The 18,421-nt window shown below is 54.5% G+C and overlaps 8 protein-coding genes across 8 annotated transcripts; 7 read left to right on the top strand and 1 right to left on the bottom strand.

The window, feature by feature from the left end:
* Nucleotides 1-1,509: 1,509 nt before the first annotated feature.
* J7T54_006036 (uncharacterized protein) lies at nucleotides 1,510-2,844 on the top strand (the record flags this gene model as incomplete). Its single annotated transcript, XM_051503081.1, has 2 exons — nucleotides 1,510-1,878; nucleotides 1,957-2,844. The coding sequence occupies 2 exons, from the start codon at nucleotides 1,510-1,512 to the stop codon at nucleotides 2,842-2,844; spliced, it is 1,257 nt and encodes a 418-aa protein (XP_051366558.1).
* A 297-nt stretch (nucleotides 2,845-3,141) lies between these two features.
* On the top strand, nucleotides 3,142-3,879 carry J7T54_006035 (THO complex subunit-like protein; the record flags this gene model as incomplete). The annotated part of the gene is made up of 3 exons (XM_051503070.1): nucleotides 3,142-3,488; nucleotides 3,544-3,787; nucleotides 3,838-3,879. 3 exons carry the CDS (start codon nucleotides 3,142-3,144, stop codon nucleotides 3,877-3,879), a joined length of 633 nt encoding a protein of 210 aa, XP_051366557.1.
* Nucleotides 3,880-7,450: 3,571 nt separating this feature from the next.
* On the top strand, nucleotides 7,451-9,564 carry J7T54_006034 (uncharacterized protein; the record flags this gene model as incomplete). The annotated part of the gene is made up of 2 exons (XM_051503058.1): nucleotides 7,451-8,044; nucleotides 8,188-9,564. 2 exons carry the CDS (start codon nucleotides 7,451-7,453, stop codon nucleotides 9,562-9,564), a joined length of 1,971 nt encoding a protein of 656 aa, XP_051366556.1.
* Nucleotides 9,565-10,459: 895 nt separating this feature from the next.
* Nucleotides 10,460-11,176, top strand: J7T54_006033 (uncharacterized protein; the record flags this gene model as incomplete). The annotated part of the gene is made up of 2 exons (XM_051503047.1): nucleotides 10,460-10,991; nucleotides 11,043-11,176. The coding sequence occupies 2 exons, from the start codon at nucleotides 10,460-10,462 to the stop codon at nucleotides 11,174-11,176; spliced, it is 666 nt and encodes a 221-aa protein (XP_051366555.1).
* A 355-nt stretch (nucleotides 11,177-11,531) lies between these two features.
* Nucleotides 11,532-13,102, top strand: J7T54_006032 (FK506-binding protein 4; the record flags this gene model as incomplete). Its single annotated transcript, XM_051503036.1, has 3 exons — nucleotides 11,532-11,618; nucleotides 11,724-12,194; nucleotides 12,251-13,102. The coding sequence occupies 3 exons, from the start codon at nucleotides 11,532-11,534 to the stop codon at nucleotides 13,100-13,102; spliced, it is 1,410 nt and encodes a 469-aa protein (XP_051366554.1).
* Nucleotides 13,103-13,916: 814 nt separating this feature from the next.
* On the top strand, nucleotides 13,917-15,509 carry J7T54_006031 (uncharacterized protein; the record flags this gene model as incomplete). The annotated part of the gene is made up of 1 exon (XM_051503025.1): nucleotides 13,917-15,509. The coding sequence occupies one exon, from the start codon at nucleotides 13,917-13,919 to the stop codon at nucleotides 15,507-15,509; it is 1,593 nt and encodes a 530-aa protein (XP_051366553.1).
* A 153-nt stretch (nucleotides 15,510-15,662) lies between these two features.
* Nucleotides 15,663-16,542, top strand: J7T54_006030 (kinase domain containing protein; the record flags this gene model as incomplete). The annotated part of the gene is made up of 2 exons (XM_051503014.1): nucleotides 15,663-15,806; nucleotides 15,856-16,542. 2 exons carry the CDS (start codon nucleotides 15,663-15,665, stop codon nucleotides 16,540-16,542), a joined length of 831 nt encoding a protein of 276 aa, XP_051366552.1.
* Nucleotides 16,543-16,718: 176 nt separating this feature from the next.
* Nucleotides 16,719-18,098, bottom strand: J7T54_006029 (uncharacterized protein; the record flags this gene model as incomplete). The annotated part of the gene is made up of 1 exon (XM_051503003.1): nucleotides 16,719-18,098. The coding sequence occupies one exon, from the start codon at nucleotides 18,096-18,098 to the stop codon at nucleotides 16,719-16,721; it is 1,380 nt and encodes a 459-aa protein (XP_051366551.1).
* Between the last annotated feature and the right edge of the window lie 323 nt (nucleotides 18,099-18,421).

Raw genomic sequence — 18,421 nt, 5'->3', positions numbered from 1 at the left:
GAGGCTGCGGCCTATCCGCCTTCCAAGACTGCATTCCTACTTCTCGACTCTCACAATCTTCTCGTTCCTCGTGTTCGGGAAGAAGAGACCAGAAGCAAACTGATCTCATCGGCCAAAGCCTTGTCGAAAGCAGCAAGAGACAACGGCGTGCCGATCATCCACGGACTTATTGGCTTCAAGAGCCTGCCCGCAGAGACGAGCAAGCTCCGCGCCAGATTGGAGGAAGGCATGCAGTCAATGGTCGAACAAGAGCCGCAGCTCGCCGAGGAGTTCGGTGAGTTTGCCCAAGGAGGCGATTCCGACAATGGAATAACAGTCCACCGAACTGGAGCTGTTTCTGCTCTAAGGTCAGAAGGCATTCACTAGGTTTTCAAGAGTGAAGGTGTGCAGAGCCTGATCATCGGTGGGATTTCGACGACGGGCACTGTCCTGAGCACAACAAGGGAAGCAGACTGACTCGGGTTTGTTGTTACGGTTGTGAGAGACGCATGCTGTGATCCAATCGAGGAGAGCCACCGTGTTCTGCTGGATCACGTCCCTCCGGTGACGGGTTGGGTCGCTGGCCTTGATGAGGCCATGAAGCTTCTCGCTGGCTCGTGAGACTCTTCAAAGTTGGACCATGTGAGCTGGGGTTTAGCTCAATGACCTACATTCGCCATATGTACGCGCTCAACACCATCGATGAACGAGACCCCTGATTTGTGAGTCAAAACTCCTCGTCCGCTATGATGGAATCTTTCAGTAACTTGTGTACGCCATATTGTTCAGCTAATAAGAATAAAAATACAAATTTATCAACGGTGCACGATGACAGAGGTGTTTGCTTGAATGCTTGGCCTCTCGAGGCTGCCCCGCTCCGTTCTTGGGTCCGCCCATGTTTCGAATGGTTGCCCCAACCCTCGTTTGCAGGATCATGGATCGCCTAGATGCTACCCAACACAGCCAAGTCGGTGCATTACATGCAAGGATCCGATGGCCGAGAAGAAAATTAACCAGACTCAACACTAGGTTGAGTTTCGGTACCGAATCGGCACATGCGCCAGGTCTCCATCCAACCGGAGTTCAAGTCAACAACCGGCCATACAACATGAACGAGGCGAGAGCCAGCTTGACTGGAATAATTTGCGATAATACATATATAGAGCTTTCACTTCTGTTCGGGAGAATGAAGACCACATGAGCAGGTACATGAGTTGATAGCGACATCACGACAGTCCATGGCTGACCAAGTCCGGAGCAACGACACCGGCGACGAGCGATATGCTGAACATGATAATAAGAATACTCCCGAACCAGGAGAAATGACGCAGCATGCACCAGGAGATACGAATACTCTTCACTCCATCTTCTGTTCTCGGACCAAGACCTTTGTCATTTTGATGACAGCCGTTAGCACCCTCTTCTCCCCATTTTCAGCCTTCATTTACCTGCCCGCCATCACGCCCGTCGTCCAAGACTATCATCGGTCTGTCACACATATCAACCTCACGGTCACCTTTACACCAGATTATGCAAGCGATCGCGCCTCTCTTCTTCGGAGACCTGAGTGATCAGATTGGAAGGCGACCGGTGTACATGATGACCTTCTCGATTTACATCGGTGCAAATGTGGGCCTGGCGCTGCAGAATAACTATGCAGCCCTGATGGTACTGGGAGCCATGCAAAGTACGGGCAGCAGTGCTACCGTGGCCATTGGAAGCGCAGTAATCGGTGACCTGACGACAAGTGCTGATCGTGGACGGTACATGGCAGCTGTGCAAGCCAGCGTACAGTTTGCTCCAGCTCTGGCGCCGGTCATCGGTGGGCTGCTCTCGCAATATCTCAGATGGAGATCCACGTTCGGGTTCCTCGTCATTCTCACAGGCTTGTTCCTGTTGGTCTGTGTCCCTTTCGTGCCGGGGGTTAGGTGCTCCATCCCTGTTCATTGCCCAATACGCTGAACTGACCATCGTCAGACAGCGAGGAAAGTAGTCGGCAACGGCTCCGTACCTCCACCAAGAATGAGCAACTCGCTCATCTCAGCTCGCTTACACCGTAAACGGGCTGCATCAAACACCAACCCAGAATCAAGCCCTCGGCAGCAGACAGCCGGCCCTGCGAAGCTTCCTCGCAAAATCCCCATCCCCAACATCTGGGCCGCGGTTCGCATCGTCTTCGAGAAAGACGTGGGACCACTCATGATCTTCATGTCTCTCTTCGTGATGGCGAATTATGCCATGATTTTCCCTTTGCAGGACGACGTGCGCCGTCGGTACGACTTCAACGATGTCCAAGTCGGACTATGCTTCATTCCGTTCGCCATAGGATCGGTACTCGGCACCCTCGTGATGGGCAGGGTTCTCAGCTGGCATTACAATCGCGTGGCAAAGAGAATTGGGGTGTCGCCTGATCGACGAAAAGGCGACGACGTAAGGAACTTTCCGATTGAGAAGGCTAGGTTGGACATCATATGGCCCTGTCTTGCCCTCATCCTGGCCGCGATCGCGTCTTGGGGTTGGGTTATTGATGCAGGCACGATTCTTGCTGCGCCTCTCGTAGTCTTGTTCTTCGCAGGGTTTGGGCTTGCGGGGCTGATTACTATCCTGTTAACGCTGATGATTGACCTGTATCCGATGAACCCTGGGCGCGTGTCCTCGTGCTTCAACTTGACGAGAGCCTCATACTCTGCCGTCAGCACAGCCGTGGTGCTATACATGATTGACGCGTGGGGCTATGACTGGACATATGTTTCCATGGCATCGATTGTTCTGGCCGCCAGCCCTGTCATTTGGATGGTGAGGACGCGAGGACCGAAATGGCGTGAGGAGAGGTATCAGAGGTTCCAAAGCAGGCAGCAGGAGTGAAAGACCGTGACAACACGGAAGGTTAGTCAGCCAATATAGTCGCGCAAATTAAAAGTGACAGTGAAGAGTCTGGGAACGAAAACCCGCATGTGAAGTATGACGAGGTAGTAATAAAGAGGTTGACTCAAACCTGACATGAACCGTGAGCCTGTGACCACTGACCATTGCCGTTCCCGCACGTAATGAGAAGCGGGAGCTAGCGCAACATTGCTGCAGCCTGCACCAAAATAGATTCGACCTCATTGAACACTCAGAACTTCCACAACTATCTATCATCAACATTTCCAAGCCGCCACAATGAACGTTGATAATCTCATAACGGACCAGAGATTGCATTCCATTCTGCAAACCTCGCACCAGGCTTGCGATCAGGCGCACGCGCTTGTCGACCTCATCGATCAAAACACTTCGGATACGCTCTCCGCGACGCAAAAGGCCGAGATATCAAAACAACAATCACTGCTCCTCGCCACGGTCGCACAGCTGAGGGGCCTCAATCGACATGCGAACCTGGCAGCGAGGGATACCAAAGCTGTGACGCTCGAGGCGCGCCAGACAGTGGATAAGCTGCACCTTCAGCTGCAGAACCTGTATTACGAGCAAAATCACCTACAAGATGAGATTGCCGCGTGCGAAAGCTACGAGTATGCTGGCTCCAGACGCTCTTGTGGTTCGCGGACTATCTAACCAGGATCATAGTCACAAGTACCGCCAGCTACCGCTGATGCCGGTGGACGAATTCCTCGCACAATATCCCGACCAGGCCACAGACGACGAAAATGCTCTGCTCTTTGCGCGAATAGACCACGAACGTGTCGAAAGAGAGACGCTTGAGAACCAGCGCCAAGAGCTGCTCAAGAGGAAGCAGAAACTCATTGCGGACAATAAGCGGCGGAAGGAGGACCTGGCCAACCTAGACAACGATCTAGAGAAGTTCATTGACGTAGGTACAAGCCCGCCCGCTGGTCTTTAGGGTACTAACGAGGCACCTAGGCCGCGAAACCGATCCAGAAGCTGTTCGAGAAGGAGGCCTGAAGCACGAGAGAGAGACAGAAGATTGTGTTAACGTGGTCGTGACTGGAAGCCAACGACTTCGTGTCACTATCGACACCTACATCAGGGCGATATCACTCGTCATTTGGAAACTCGCGTTGATGTGCTTCGTCCAGGACCATATTATGGCACAGAGCACGCGCTCGGCAGACGACGGCTGAATGGTTACAGCTCGGCTGCTCATGTGGTGCTCTTGGCCGTGAGCTGGCGCTCAAAACGGGAAACCAGCAATGTATTTAACGGCGTTTAGGATGATACCCTGTACATTCTTACAAGCACGTCCCAAAGCCGACATCGTCGCTTTGCAGGACTATCACAAACGGCTCTGCTCATCACCAACGAGGCCGCCGATGGCAACATTGAAGGTTAAAACTGCCATGTTCGGACACTCGCATACCGCTCGCTTCTGGTTACGAAGATGCTTCTCACAATCAAAAAGTACACGCCCCTCTGCAACGGTGAGGGACCCGGAACTCTGGACAATTTTTCCTCCACAGCATCCATTGTGTCACTGTCCGGCGTCTCACGCATTCTGCTATCACGGTACTCGTCTTGAACACGAAATTAGGGCTAGTTTCTGAATGGCAGTGACGGTTTGGTTAAACTCTTTCATCGCTGTCGTAGCAGGTCCGGGAAATGGTCCAGCCCCAGCACCGACCGTGCTAGTTGTCTCCTGTGCAGTGAACACTGTAGTAGGATGGTAAAAATTCCATGATTTCCAGGATAGATGATCTGGGTTCCCTGGACCAGTGGATGTAGATCTTGTGGGACTTGAGGTGAAGGTCATGAGAGACCTGCCCTAGACAGTGGGGGGTTGCGAACATGGTTATGCCCATAACGATGTTCGCTTGAGTTGTCAAAAGTAACAAAGTTACAATAATACATTTTCTATTTCATTGAACAAATGATTGGTTCACGTACCTATATAAACATCATATATCCGTACGCTGAGTATGATCTTAATAACGACATAGGCCATATTATTGCAGCTTCGCTTTATGCCACTTTCAATCCCAGTCCCAATCGCAAGTACAACTGTACAAGTACTGCGGGTTCTGTCACGAAATTCATTTCCCGGAACGGGCCAGGGAGCCAATGAGAGTACATTTCACGATTGCAATTACAGCAGCAGGGGCCAATCGGCAACTCTCCCAGGAGCTGAGCTGGTATTAATACTGTGCAAATTTGACAGAGCATGCTTTTCATGAGACAAGAACCCAATGCGGCTCCAGCTCGAGGCATTTTGTCGCTACGGGACTGTTATAATTACGTAGTGGGCATCCAGATACCGGTACGTACATGCACAGTAAGGTCGTACAGATCTCCCGCATCATCAGTTGTGCAGTTTCTTAGACGTGCATAATAAACCCAGTGTCGCATTGACATTTGTTATACCGGCCGCCCTCAAGGAGATGGACACCACGGGGCAGACCGTCGGCTTGATGGACACGTCAGCTGCGAAAAGGTTTAGCTACAGACTCGGTACGTTCAATTACTTACGTACCCTTATTAGCGGCATCCTACTTCGAAGAATACTCAGTCTGAACGTGGCAGCGAACCCTGCGTTCTAGGAGCACACCAACCCCGTGTGAGGCGTCGTCATCGCATGAGAGAACATAGAAACGGCCAACTGCGAGATCGCGGAACACTGATAGAGGCAGAGAGATTTACTAGTGTGTGCTCCCAAGCCTCCCATCACGATGACTTGGATGAGCCGATGAGGGATGCATCATGCGGCTGGCTCCGCGCGTGATCCAAGTTGCCAACAAGTGCACCAGTAACTACTCACCAACAAGGCAATCTCGGATTCTCGTTTATTATACTCGCTACGGTCGGAGGCCTACACGACTGGGACCAAGAAACTCATTAGCTCCGCATATTCGTACAGGTGCTATACCCACAGCCTGCTGCATGTCTAGTGTGACCCTGTGCGAACGAACCTTGTCAAAATGTCAACAAACCTGCTGTGTTCTCTTCAATGCAGGACGGAGATTTCAGGAGGGCCCGTCCCCGTCCAAACATCCAACGCGTTCACGAAGAATTTCTGGCCGTGGGAAGGCCTTTTTGTCTCTATTCCACAGTGCACTTGCGAGGCGTGAAGGTCCGACATCGCCGCATTTATGTACATCTTCCGCACCGAGAATACAAAGCACTTCTCACTGCAACTGTTTGAACGACTGGTGACAGCGGACTACAATAACGTTTGTAAAATGCAGCGCCAGGCTCAGCCTCCAGTGAGTGCAGTGCAGTAAAACACAGATTCGCACAGGGTCGATTGATTCAGATGGCCCCGCGCCAGCGACTAGATCATGCCCCTAGTGCGCATGACAAGCTTTAATCAATGAAGGCGTCGCCTTGTTTTGAAGTAGCTAGGCTGAGGTGAGGGTGGGTTGAGTGGTGCTTGGCCTGTGCTGTGACTGACGGACGGTTGAAGGCCAGCCTCGTCGGGTCCAGATGTTCTTGCCGCCCACATGCCCGCGCTCATCGCACGCTCCCACGCACACACCGGGCCCTGAGGCCCTGACATGACGCGGCACGGAAAAGGCAACTAGGTTTTCTTCCTACGGCGAAATGGAGCAGTGCGTAACCTCCGTTCTTGATATGGGCTGTAAGGCATCAGTATCACTACCGGTACGGATACATGGGAGGAAGCGATTCCGTCGCGATGTGCAGTGCCAAGCGCTTAGCGGTGTCTCCAGTCGCCAGTCTCTTGTTGTCGTCTTCCCTGCACATGGTTGCTCCTGGTGAATCTAAGCTAGCCCGAATACAGCAACCACATGGTGCCCATCTGACCAGTGTGCGCTCATGTCTTATTACCACAGCCCCGGCGCGCGTCACCGTGCTTGAGTCCTGCAGCGTGCTTCGTCGGTTAGAAAGCTCTAGGTCAATGAGCTAGCAACAACATTGCTGGACCTAACGGGCAGATGCACCTGTGATTCTTGTCATTTTCAACTACCCGACGGCAAAACGCACATGGCTTGAGGCCAGCCAGCTCCAGACCCCACGGCTGGCTGTGCCAGTGGTCGTATAGTACTGAAAGGCGCCCAACCCAAATTTCGGTCCCTCATTAACCCCCGGTCAGGGATTATCCATAGGTGGGCTTGGCACTGTGGAGTACGCTACCCCCAAGGGCCAAGGCTGTACCAATTGCCCTGTCCCTCCCGTCAACTTCTCGCTCGTGGTCCAGTCGTGGTTCTGATCCCTGGCCGCGCTGAACCTACAGCCTCTGTCCGTCCGTTCCCTTTTACCGCCTACCTTCCTTCCTTCCTCCTCCTCCAGGCTTCCTTTCCTCTTTCCTCCTCCCCACGCCCTCTCCCACCTCCTCGTCTCGCCCTCCCTCGAACAATAACGAGGTTCCTCTCGGCTTGCTCCGAACGCGTCTCTCCTTAAACCCTCGGCCCCTAAAGCGCGCGACATATTTCGCCCTCGACGTATCACTGTCGCAGATCAGATCTGTTCGCAACTAGACCTAGGACGCGCGGATTTCCTACTCGAAACCAAATACACTTAATCGACACGGCATAGTCCAGCAATCAGGTTACGAGCCGCAAGAATGAGTCTTCTCGCGTGGTGTTCGAGACGGGTGGGAGGCCTGAGCATGATTGCGATCATTGCTCTGAGCTACTGGGTTATCACGTCCGAGTCGGTGATCGAACGACATGGCTACACGTTCGAGCACCCCGAGAGCAAGACCGCTGGCTACACAACGCCCACGACAACGACGGGTGCGGGCATCTGGACAAGGATCTTCGTGTACTACTGCGTTCTGGTCCACTTGGCCATCGCTACTTTTCCCTTGCGCGCGTGCTGGGCGGTCTGGGACATCACACAAACCCTGAGTCGCACTACGCGCAACTCTCTCAGGAGCCTCAAGAGCCGCCCCGCGCACCGTCGCGGATCATATGCCTCGGTTTCGAGCTCGGAAACGCTAATCTCGTCCGAGCCGCAGACGGCCGCTCCTTCGACTGCGACCAGCAGCGAAGCCGGGGATTTTGAGCCAGAGATGTACACCGACGAGGGCGACCTTCCAAAGGGGGCTTCTGTGACACATGCCATCATCATCCCCAATTACAAGGAAGAGCTCGACACGCTTAAGGAGACTCTCGAGGTATTGGCGTCTCACCCCCAGGCTCAGAGTTGCTACGATGTAAGTTCACGCCTCCCTTATCAATTGTAATTTACGAGTTCCACCCACGTGCTGCGAGCGCGGGGCGCTCTCGAACCAGCCATTGCGAGCCAAATTGAGTCTTGCTAGTCAGGTCCAAAATGAAACTAACAGAGCCCCACCAGGTCTACCTTGGCATGGAGCAGCGCGAGCAGAATGGCGAGGCGAAGGCACTCGGTTTGGTGCAGAATTTCGCGAAAAAGTTCCGCTCAATCGATTACGTTGTCCACCCAAGCGACATTCCTGGTGAGGCCGCTGGCAAGGGCAGCAACATTGGCTGGGCCGCACGCAAGCTGAGCGCAAAGTATGGCGAGAACCGCAAGAATGTGATTGTGACGGGAATCGACGCCGACAGTCATCTCGCCTCCAGCTATTTTGCGCAACTCACGGATATGCACCTCAACCACCCTGACACCGCATCGACTACCCTCTACGCCGCTCCCATCATCTTCGATCGCAATGCACACAGCGTTCCCGCCATTGTCCGTATTGCTGACATTCTGTGGAGCGCTGGAGGCATGTCGGGTCTCTACCGCGGCTCTGCCATCGCGCCACCCACGTCGGTTTACTCGCTGTCGCTCGAATTGATCGATCGCGTTGGCGGCTGGGATACCGACGCAGAGGCCATTGGCGAGGATCTTCATATGTACGTCAAGTGCTTCTTTGCGCTCAACGGCAACATCACCAACCGCACAATCTTGAGCCCTGTCAGTCAGAGCAATGTGGCCGGCGGTGGCAAAGGCGGCATCCGTGGTCTCTATGTCGACATGCAGGCGCGTTACAAGCAGGCTCTCCGCCACATGTGGGGTGCCCTTGATAGTGGCTTCGCCCTCCGCAAGACGGTTGAGATGTGGCAGAACCGAAAGCAGACGACACGGGCTTTCCGGCCCCTGCACCAATCTGCTGGCGGCAACTTCGACACATATTTCCCTGAGAGCCAGCTTGGCCCCCAGACGCCCAACTCACCACGCGAGAGCGGCATCTTCTCCGATGTGACACAGGAGGACATGCCCGAACCGCACCTGGAGAACCTCTTCTACATGGCTCATCGTCTGTTCGAGGCTCATATTATGCCTGTCCACATGACTGTTCTCGTCCTGGCGAGCACCATCTTCTTGTGGGCCACTGAAGGAAAGGAAGAGCTTGCCAGCCTACGCTGGGTCATTGGATGGTGTGGGCCCATCCGTGCCGTGGGCTTCATTGCCGTGGCCTGCTACATCCTCATGTACGAGCGCTACCACACCATCTGCGTGACCACACGTGAAAAGGAAATGAGGGAAGCCGGCTTGTCCGAGGGCATGTGCTTCTCATACCGCTCGTTCAAGTCCAACTGGACCGACTACGCCATGATTCCCCTGGTCGCGCCCCTGTACGGCTCGATTCCTTGTATACAAGCGGAGATCACCCATTTCTGGACGATAGACCTGGTGTACACGGTCAGCAAGAAGGTCACGCGGCAGCGTGCGCGGTCCATCCACGACGCAGCGGCCGCCATGGCGTAATGCAGCATGGTCCGACAACTTATCCGGGTTGGGCCCGCGTTTTGCATTTCCGAGAAGAACGGCGTTTGACCAGATCTTTGGTCCATTGAAGCATGATACATGTCTGTATATAGATCGACTGCCTTTGATTTCTTGTTCATATGCTTTGGCTTGGCATGGCATCGGCATTGGCATAATACTTTTAAAGCGGGGGTTTGGCAGCAAAGACCGGAGTTTAGGGGAACACATCAGGTACGATGTGTCTATGACTGGTCATCACATTCGCTTTGACAACGGGACGGTACGGCACGATGAACGACAGCAGGCAAGAGGGCAACGGGGGTGGATTTGGGCTTTTGAGCCGACGAACAGACTCCTCCGAACGAAAGGGGACGAAGCCAGCCGCCGGAGCAAATGCGCGCCGAGGCATAATGAAGTGGGCGGTAGCCGATATGAAGAGCCAGCATCTGGGATGGTCTCAGGCTGGCGGCATACCTAATGATTGCTCCGTAATCCTAATACGATAGAACGCCCGGGCAGTTGACTGCTCAAGGCTCGCTTGAACATAAATTTCCATCATGCTCTGTGACTCTGTTGGTACAATCTATGTGTGTCTAGTCTGTAGTACGACGGTGGTTGACATTCACCTTTTTCATTGTTTGGCGCTGGCGATAAGTTTGGTGTGCCGGATGCAAGAGTGTATGAATTGATACAATGCAGGGCCCACGTTCGTCGGCATGATTGTTGCCCGCCGCATCATCAGTCGCCGAACCCGTCCGGATACAACACGAGGTGTCCGAGCGTGACTCCCAGTATTGGCTACTGGTATATAATGAGACACAACGACGGCTTTATTGGAAGGAGCACAATTCCCCTTGCTCAGTAAAATCACCTCCAAGCTTACAAGTCCAACACCATGTCTGCTTCTATCCACATCGGCGTCTTCATCCCCAATGAGGCCCAGTTCCTCGACGCGGCCACTGTCGATGTCCTGGGAACCATGTCGAAGGAGTATCTGGAACCGCACCCCTTCCCCCAACAGATCATCGACATGGCGCCCAAGACGACCATCTCGTACATCACGTCGCCGCGAAACGGCAAGGACATCCCGATGACTTCAGGCAGCACGCTCAAGGCCACGCATCACTATGGTGACGCCGACGTTGCGCCTGGCAAGTTGAACGTCATTGTGGTTCCGGGCCCGCAGCCACATGGAAGATTCGAGAAGGAGGGCTTGCAGTGGCTCCATGACCACAGTCAGGTCGAGGGCGTGGACATTTTGAGCGTGTGCACCGGTGTCCTTATCTGCGGTGAGGCGGGCATCTTGGACGGCAAGACGGTCAGTGGGCCCAAGATGATGCAGGAGGAGTTGCAGAAGAAGTATCCTACTGCCAAGTTCACCGGCGCAAATCAGAGATGGGCTAGAGATGGCAATCTGTGGTCCAGTGGTGAGTTTTCCTGTCATTCACGTGAAGACAGACGCGCTGACGAATGACTAGGTGGTGTGACCAACGGCAACGATCTGATGGCAGCGTTTGCGAGGGAATCGGGCAGATGGCCTCGACCAGTTGCCGAGTTTGGTCTAGTGATAACAGACGTCGGCGACAGGAAGCAGTTCTACAACGAGTCGTAAGTTCACTCGTTGATGGAAGATATCGTGGAAGAGCCAGTGTCAGTCAGCATGAGTGACTTTGAGTGGGGCGCGGCCGTTGCTGAGACAGTCATCGATTAGAGTCTTATCGCACGTCTTGATTCGCTACAGGCTCACCGCTGTGGGGCTTCCAAAAATTTCTAGAGAAGTTAGCCTGAGGGCGTCAGTTTGCACGAACTGCGTCCTGAACTTTTGCATCCGCCTTTTCTCTCTCTACTACACATTCCTCTGTGCCACAAGTGATTGATCCTTTCCGCACACTCAAGATCGCCAATCCAATACTCTCTCTCTTTCTTGTGTCATTTTAGATCAATCTTCTTCCACGCCTTTCACAATCATGTCTGCCGTTCCCGGTCCTGTGTACGGGCTCGAGATCCCGCCTGGCGAGATCTTGATCCCCGCTGGCACTGACTTCCCTGCCTCTGTAAGTCATCCTCTGCGATTCATCACGCGCGCGCGCAGTCAACATGTGCTCTGCGATGATGCGCGCCCGTTTTCCACTTTCCGCGACTAACAATGGCGCCTGCAGTTCCGCATCACCATGGCTGCTGTCGACCCTACCCAGGAGCCTGAGGCGGACGAGAGTGGCAACATCCCCAGCGTCCCTCGCTCTACCCTTCGCATTGTCAAGCGCACCTTCCCGGGCCTCGACGATGAGGAGGATGAGGAGCTGGACGAGGAGGCCCTGCGCGCCTTGATTGGCGAGAACAGCGATGATGAAGACTCTGATGACGAGCCCAACGGCGGCCCCAGCGACCCCGCCAAGAGCAAGAAGCAGAAGCAGTCTGCCGCCATTAAGGCGCTCCTCGCTGCTACCAACAGCGACGATGATGAGGCGATGGATGATGCCAAGCCCAACGGCGCCTCCAAGTCCTCCAAGGCCAAGGGCAAGGCCCCCGCCAGCGACGACGAAGAGGATGAGGACGACGATGAGGACGACGACAGTGAGGATGGCGGTGACATGGAGGACTTTGTTGTCTGCACTCTCGACACCGAGCGCGTAAGAGGATTGGCCTTTCCGTTACGTATCACTCGCTGATGCTAACTTGACTACAGCACTACCAGCAGCCCCTCGACATTACTGTCTCTCACAGCGAGCAGGTCTTCTTTGTCGTTTCCGGTACCCACTCTATCCACCTGACCGGCAACTATATCATGGCCGATGAGGATGAGGACGACGAGGATGACGAGGACGAGTACGACCTCTCCCCTGATGAGCTCGACTACACCATGGGCGAGGACATGGATGAGGACGAGAGTGACGAGCTCGACGACGTTGACAACCCTCGCGTCACCGAGGTTGACTCCGAGGAGGAGGCCCCCAAGCTGGTCGAGGCCAAGAAGGGCAAGAACAAGCGCGCCGCCGAGGCCGAGTCGCTCGACGAGATCATGGCCGCCGATGAGGCCAAGCTCTCCAAGAAGGACAAGAAGAAGCTCAAGAACAACAAGGGCGAGGCTGTCGCCGCCGCCGCCGAGGAGGCCAAGAAGGACAAGAAGGTCCAGTTCGCCAAGAATCTCGAGCAGGGTCCTACTGGGTCCACTGCTGAGAAGGCCAAGGCCACCAAGGCCACCGTGGGCGTCAAGAATGTCAACGGCGTCACCGTCGACGACCGCACCATTGGCAGCGGTCGCACCGTGAAGAACGGCGACTCGGTCGGCGTTCGCTACATTGGCAAGCTCTCTAACGGCAAGCAGTTTGACGCCAACAAGAAGGGCAAGCCTTTCACCTTCAAGGTCGGCAAGGGTGAGGTCATCAAGGGCTGGGACGTGGGTGTCGTTGGCATGGCCATTGGCGGCGAGCGTCGTCTGACCATCCCTGCTCACCTCGGCTACGGCTCGAGGGGCATGCCCGGCATCCCTGCCAACAGCCAGCTGACCTTTGATGTCAAGCTGCTCGAGATCAAGTGAGCGAATGGCGGTTGTATAGATTCCGGATGGGTCCTGCTCCTGGCTCCCTCAGGTTGAGCAAGACGGAGCGACATGAGGCAGTTCGTCTTGCTGACATGAATGTGTTTCCTTACCACTTTGGCGTTCTGTCATTTTCATTTGGATTTTTGGTGCCCGAGGCAGTGTAGTCTTAGACCTGCGAAAGTGGATTGATTCCAGCGGGAAGGATAGGACGAGGATAAGCATTGAGGGGATTGGTTCCTCGGAGTGCAGGGGAAAGTTGTTTTGTAAGGTATGCTGATATCAACCTGTGAGAACGCCAATGAACCAGATCCTGATATCGACACAATTAAGGAAGACTTAATGAGAAAAGCTGAACCGTATCTTGGGTTTCTTTTGCTTGTGTGCCCTGTGTTCGTGAGCGGCGAGCCACTCCCATGAGGCAAGCGCAGACAGCATGGTAACTACCCCTATCTACCGTACTTGAGCAGGCAGGAACCTTCCACGTCCCTGTGCTCACAGAAAGAGCAGTTGCCAACTTCTCCTCTGTTGTCCGAACGCTTCTGGCCCTAAGGTACTCTGCTCGCGTCTTCCCTCTCCTTTCTTCTGCGTCGTCATCACTGTTACTGACCACCAGGCCGAGTCTTGCTCGCCAACAGTCTTTCTTTAGCAGTGCATTAGAATCCAATACCACTCATCCATTACCATCTATCAAGACTCACCATCCAGGTAATCAGCTTACTCGCATTCTTTCGACCTCTTGGCGCCCATGATGCGCCAAAATTGCGACGGGTGCAGTCGCGTCACCCTCGGACGAATTGCCGACAACCCACAGATGGCTCAGCCAGCTCCGCTACCCCGTGTTGCTCCTTCGCCAACCGTGAGTCAGAAGATCGAGACCCCAGCGCCGCGCGAGGTGCCGAAGCGGCGTCATGCTGGCTCTCGTGTGTGGTCCGAGCTTCGTGGCGCCATCAAGGCTGTTGGCAGGACAAGCCAGGCAGGTACAGCAAGCATGTTCATGCCTGTTCATGTCCGCTATCTTAACAATATAGGCTCTGAGATCTCGACACCCGTGGATCTTGCACCGACCAATACAGAAGCGGTTCAAGACCACACCCTGGTGGGGGAGCCCTTGGTGCGCGCAAAGACAGAGCCGCGGATCGGCTCATCGTCTTCTCGATCACAGGGGAACAAAGGATCAACGACGCGGGATTTCGTTCGAAAACTGAAGCAAATCGGACTTCCGAGCAATGGCACAGCTCTTGCACGTATTCCGCCAGGAAGGCGCGGCAGCTCCGTTTACATTCCTCCCAACGTGCAATCAGCTACAAGCAGTGAACAAGGTAGCACGCCGTTGACAGATCGGAGTGTCACTGAAGGCTACTCTACCGAAAAGACATCCACCGACTCGCGGACTTCTGTCCTCACAAATGGGAAGTCAATGCGCCGACCTAAGCGCCGTCTCCCTTGGACTCAGTCTAGCCCTGACTTCTCCCTCTGCACCATAGCTGAATCTGGCACGGAGCGCTTTGAACCTACAATCGCTACCGTGGAAAGGGCCGCTGCTGCCAAGGTATATCTTGAGGTGCGGCTTAACGAGAAGCTGTACCTCGCAGACTCTCGTGCCAGAAGAATGCGGCACCTAGAGGCCCAGCTTTATTACAGCCCTCACCTGAGGGAAGGGGAAAAGGACATCGTACGGTCCGGTGTGCTTACGCAGGAATCTTGCCACTTGAGAGAGCTGCGAGTGCTCGAAGCAAAGAGTGAGGCCGCCGCCAGGGGCACCATAGACGCCTCGCCCTTTCTGGATCACTACGAACCGGTCAGAGTGCTTGGCAAAGGCAGCTTCGGCGTGGTCAAGCTGGTCCGAGAAAAGAACCAAGACCAGTCTGCAGCTCAGCACAAGCAAGTGTACGCTATGAAGATCATTCGCAAGTCAGAAATGCTGCGGAATAGCCAGGAGGGCCATTTGCGCGCGGAGCGAGACTTCCTTGTGGCTTCTGAACACGCAGAATGGGTTGTTACTCTGATGTGCAGCTTCCAGGACGCTGCCAATCTCTATCTCGTGATGGAGTACATGCCTGGAGGCGACTTTCTCGGACTTCTAGTCCGCGAGAACATCTTGGTCGAGAGCGTGGCTTGCTTTTACATTGCCGAGATGATTCTGGCTGTGGAAGAGACGCATCGGCTCAAATTCATTCACCGTGACATTAAGCCAGACAATTTTCTCATCTCCGCCACGGGACACCTCAAGATCTCCGACTTTGGATTGGCTTTCGATGGTCATTGGTCTCACGATCTGTCATACTATAACTATCACCGATACTCGCTCTGCAAGAAACTGAACTTGGACCTCGCAGGAGACGAGACAGATCGCAAGGAACGTCGCGATACACAGAAGCAGGTTGACAGGAATCGCATGTTCTAGGAAAGTGTCAGTCGCCATGAGGACATCGAACGAAAAGTGATCGACAGACACGGCAGCAATAACGAAGGCCGCAACCTTGGAGACCTCGTCGGAAGCAGGAATAGAAGTGCAATTCGTGCTGCAGCTTGCTCAGTCGTAGGAACCAGCCAATACATGGCGCCAGAAGTCATTGAAGGACAGGCGTATGATGGGAGATGCGACTGGTGGAGCATTGGCATCATTTTGTACGAGTGTCTGTACGGCCACACGCCCTTCCTTGCTGAGGAGGGTCGGCAGGAAACGAAGGAGAATATCACTGTATGTTATGGTTCTGATGTGGAGGATGCGTCATGATAACATCTTGCAGAATTTCCAATCTCGCTTCTTCTTCCCACAACAGCCTCATGTCTCCGACAAAGGTCAGGATTTACTACTGAAGCTGATCCGGCAGAGGAGCGACCGTCTGTGCTCCCGGAGATACGAGCTGAAAGACAACGGTCAGCTGGATGCTGGGATGTCAACAGACTTTTTCGGGCGCCACGTCTTCGCGGATGACGGCGAGGACATCAAGGCTCATCGTTGGTTCAGAAACGTGCCATGGGACGAGCTGCACATGCTGAAAGCTCCCTTTGTCCCTCGAGTGGACGGCCCGGAAGACACGCGGTACTTTGACGAGTCAGACACCGGCGCTGATTTGACCAATGCGCGCGAAAAGCGAGCACTCACACCAGCGGAGGTCAGATGCGTTCTAGAGGAGTGCCATCCCGCAACACGGAACTTGGCGGTCGACTTGGTCTCCAAACCTGCTGGTGAAGCCAACCTTCGCGACGTTGACCAGCAGATTGAGGATGCACTGGATGTTCCTCTTGACGAGAAGTCGCTACTCAAGCGCTTCGTAAGGGAATGTGGTCCGAAAGAACGCAAGAGACCACGCGACAAGATCCTCCGAGACCCTAAAACCAGGGATGTGGCTCTGGACATCAGGAAGAAAACGGCGTTTTCCGGTTACACCTGGAAGCGAATGACGCCGAGGACGTATGTGGGATTGTTGTGAGGGAGTGTAAGCTCCGTTGGACCAGGAGCGGCAGGAGAGAGCATCTCTCCACATCGGCATGTTCGTCACCTACGGGATGTTGTTGGATGGGGGAGATTGCAAGTAGTTCTTATGCTTCTATCGTTATTGTATAGTTATTGTGGAGAGCATGTATATCTCAGGACCATTGCTCAGTGTCACTCCTGGGAAGATTCGTAGGATGTGGTTTGAGAGTTCCCCGAGCCGACTGCCTTTGCATTACGGATCTCCCATTCAAACTCTTTTAGGCTCCGCAGCTCGCTACTGAAGAAGAGCAACGAGAGTAGCCCTTCGATCGTGGACCCAGTCAAGATAAGGCTGGCGACGAGCATGAGGACGAACGCAATGTAGTTGTGCGGCACAAACCATACAGCTACCAAACAGGCGACCCATATGAGAAGCCCTCCATAGAAGCGAGTTCCCCGCCAGAACTTCTGGCTGTGCTCTCGCGTCACGTACCACTGCAGTCTTTCCAGAATCCGGTCGTACATGTCGAGGCTAGATTTGTCTTTCGCCTGCGCCCTCTTCGAAGCTGGTCGAGTGGGTAGCGATGAATCTGCACCAGAACGCGTTAAAGATGTCAAGACGCCAAAGTGATCTGACAGAGATACGTGCAGCTCTGGGTGCCTCTCCGTCATGACCACCCTTGTATCCGTGATGAGCCAGTCTTCCGATCCGGCGACAGATGTCGAGACAAAGACGTAATCCAGGCGCTGACCATGCGGATCCGCTTCATCAGGACGCACGGGCTGGGAATCCCCTTTCAGGAGCTTCTTCTGCGCTTTCTTGGACCAGCGCCATGTGTTGAGTACATTGTTGCTGGTCATGCCATTCTCAACAATGTTGTGCCGCGCCGTAGGAGGGGTCTTGTGATTCGGACCCAGGGCACTCTGGGGATGAAGCGCGCGCCACGAGTCCTGCAGCGCGGACGTGGTCTGATCGAGCAAGAGGCGGTAGGGCATTGTGTCGGGACGCATGTTCCAGTCGCCCGCCGCAATGACCAGGCGTCCCTTGTGCATTGAGTCTCTGATCAGCTTGCCGGCCTGCCACGACTGGGCGAGGCGGTGGGTGATGTAGCTGTCGCGAGGCCCGCTCTCGTACGGCGCGTGCGTGTGCGTGTTGAAGACGTCGACGAGACCCTGGGGTCCTCCTGCGATGCGAATGGTGGCGCGCGCAATGCCCTTGCCCACGAACCAGTCACCCCGCCAGAAGGCCGTGGGACGTCCGTTGAGGGTGTAGGGCGTTAAGGTGCTCTCCTCAATGGGGTACCTGCTCAGTATGGCGAGGCCCCCGCCAAAGGCGCCGGAGAAGTAGTATTTGCCATAGGGGAGGAGATCCGCGGTGGCCTGGCGGATGAGGTGGTAGTCGCTCTGGGTGAAGAGCTCCTGGAGACAGACGATAGCGGGTGCGAGGGTGTTGATGTGCTTGGCGATCTCGGTCATGCGCTGGGGACGGAGGGGAGAGATACGGAGGAGACCCCATACGTTCAGGGTGAGGATTGATAGTTCATCCGGGGGGCTATGCTGGGCGGTGGCCATGATGGTGGTGAATGAGCGTGGTAATGGCTAAGACGAGCCAGTGTCGTCGCTCGGTAAGGTAGTAGGCAGCTAGAAGCACTGCGCGACAGAAGCTTCCTACTTATTCACTATCGCAAGCTCATGGTGGTCAACAGGTGGAGTGTGAGAAGTTGTTGTTTTGTCTTGGTGGAGTTGTGTTGCTATGTATTGTGTGGAAAAGAAGTGGTAGGCGGACGGACAGTACGCCACTATAACCCTACAGCTTCCCACGGCGCTGCACATCGAGATTATTCTTGAGTACGAGACATTCAAACAGCTCTGGAAAAGCAACTTTTGATATATTT

This window comes from Emericellopsis cladophorae (assembly GCF_022114955.1).
Source record: "Emericellopsis cladophorae strain MUM 19.33 chromosome Unknown NODE_1_length_1489480_cov_119_871856, whole genome shotgun sequence".
Taxonomy (NCBI): Eukaryota; Fungi; Ascomycota; class Sordariomycetes; order Hypocreales; family Bionectriaceae; genus Emericellopsis; species Emericellopsis cladophorae.
The sequence above is the reverse complement of the archived record's forward strand: the minus strand, read 5'-3'. Positions and strand labels throughout refer to the sequence as shown.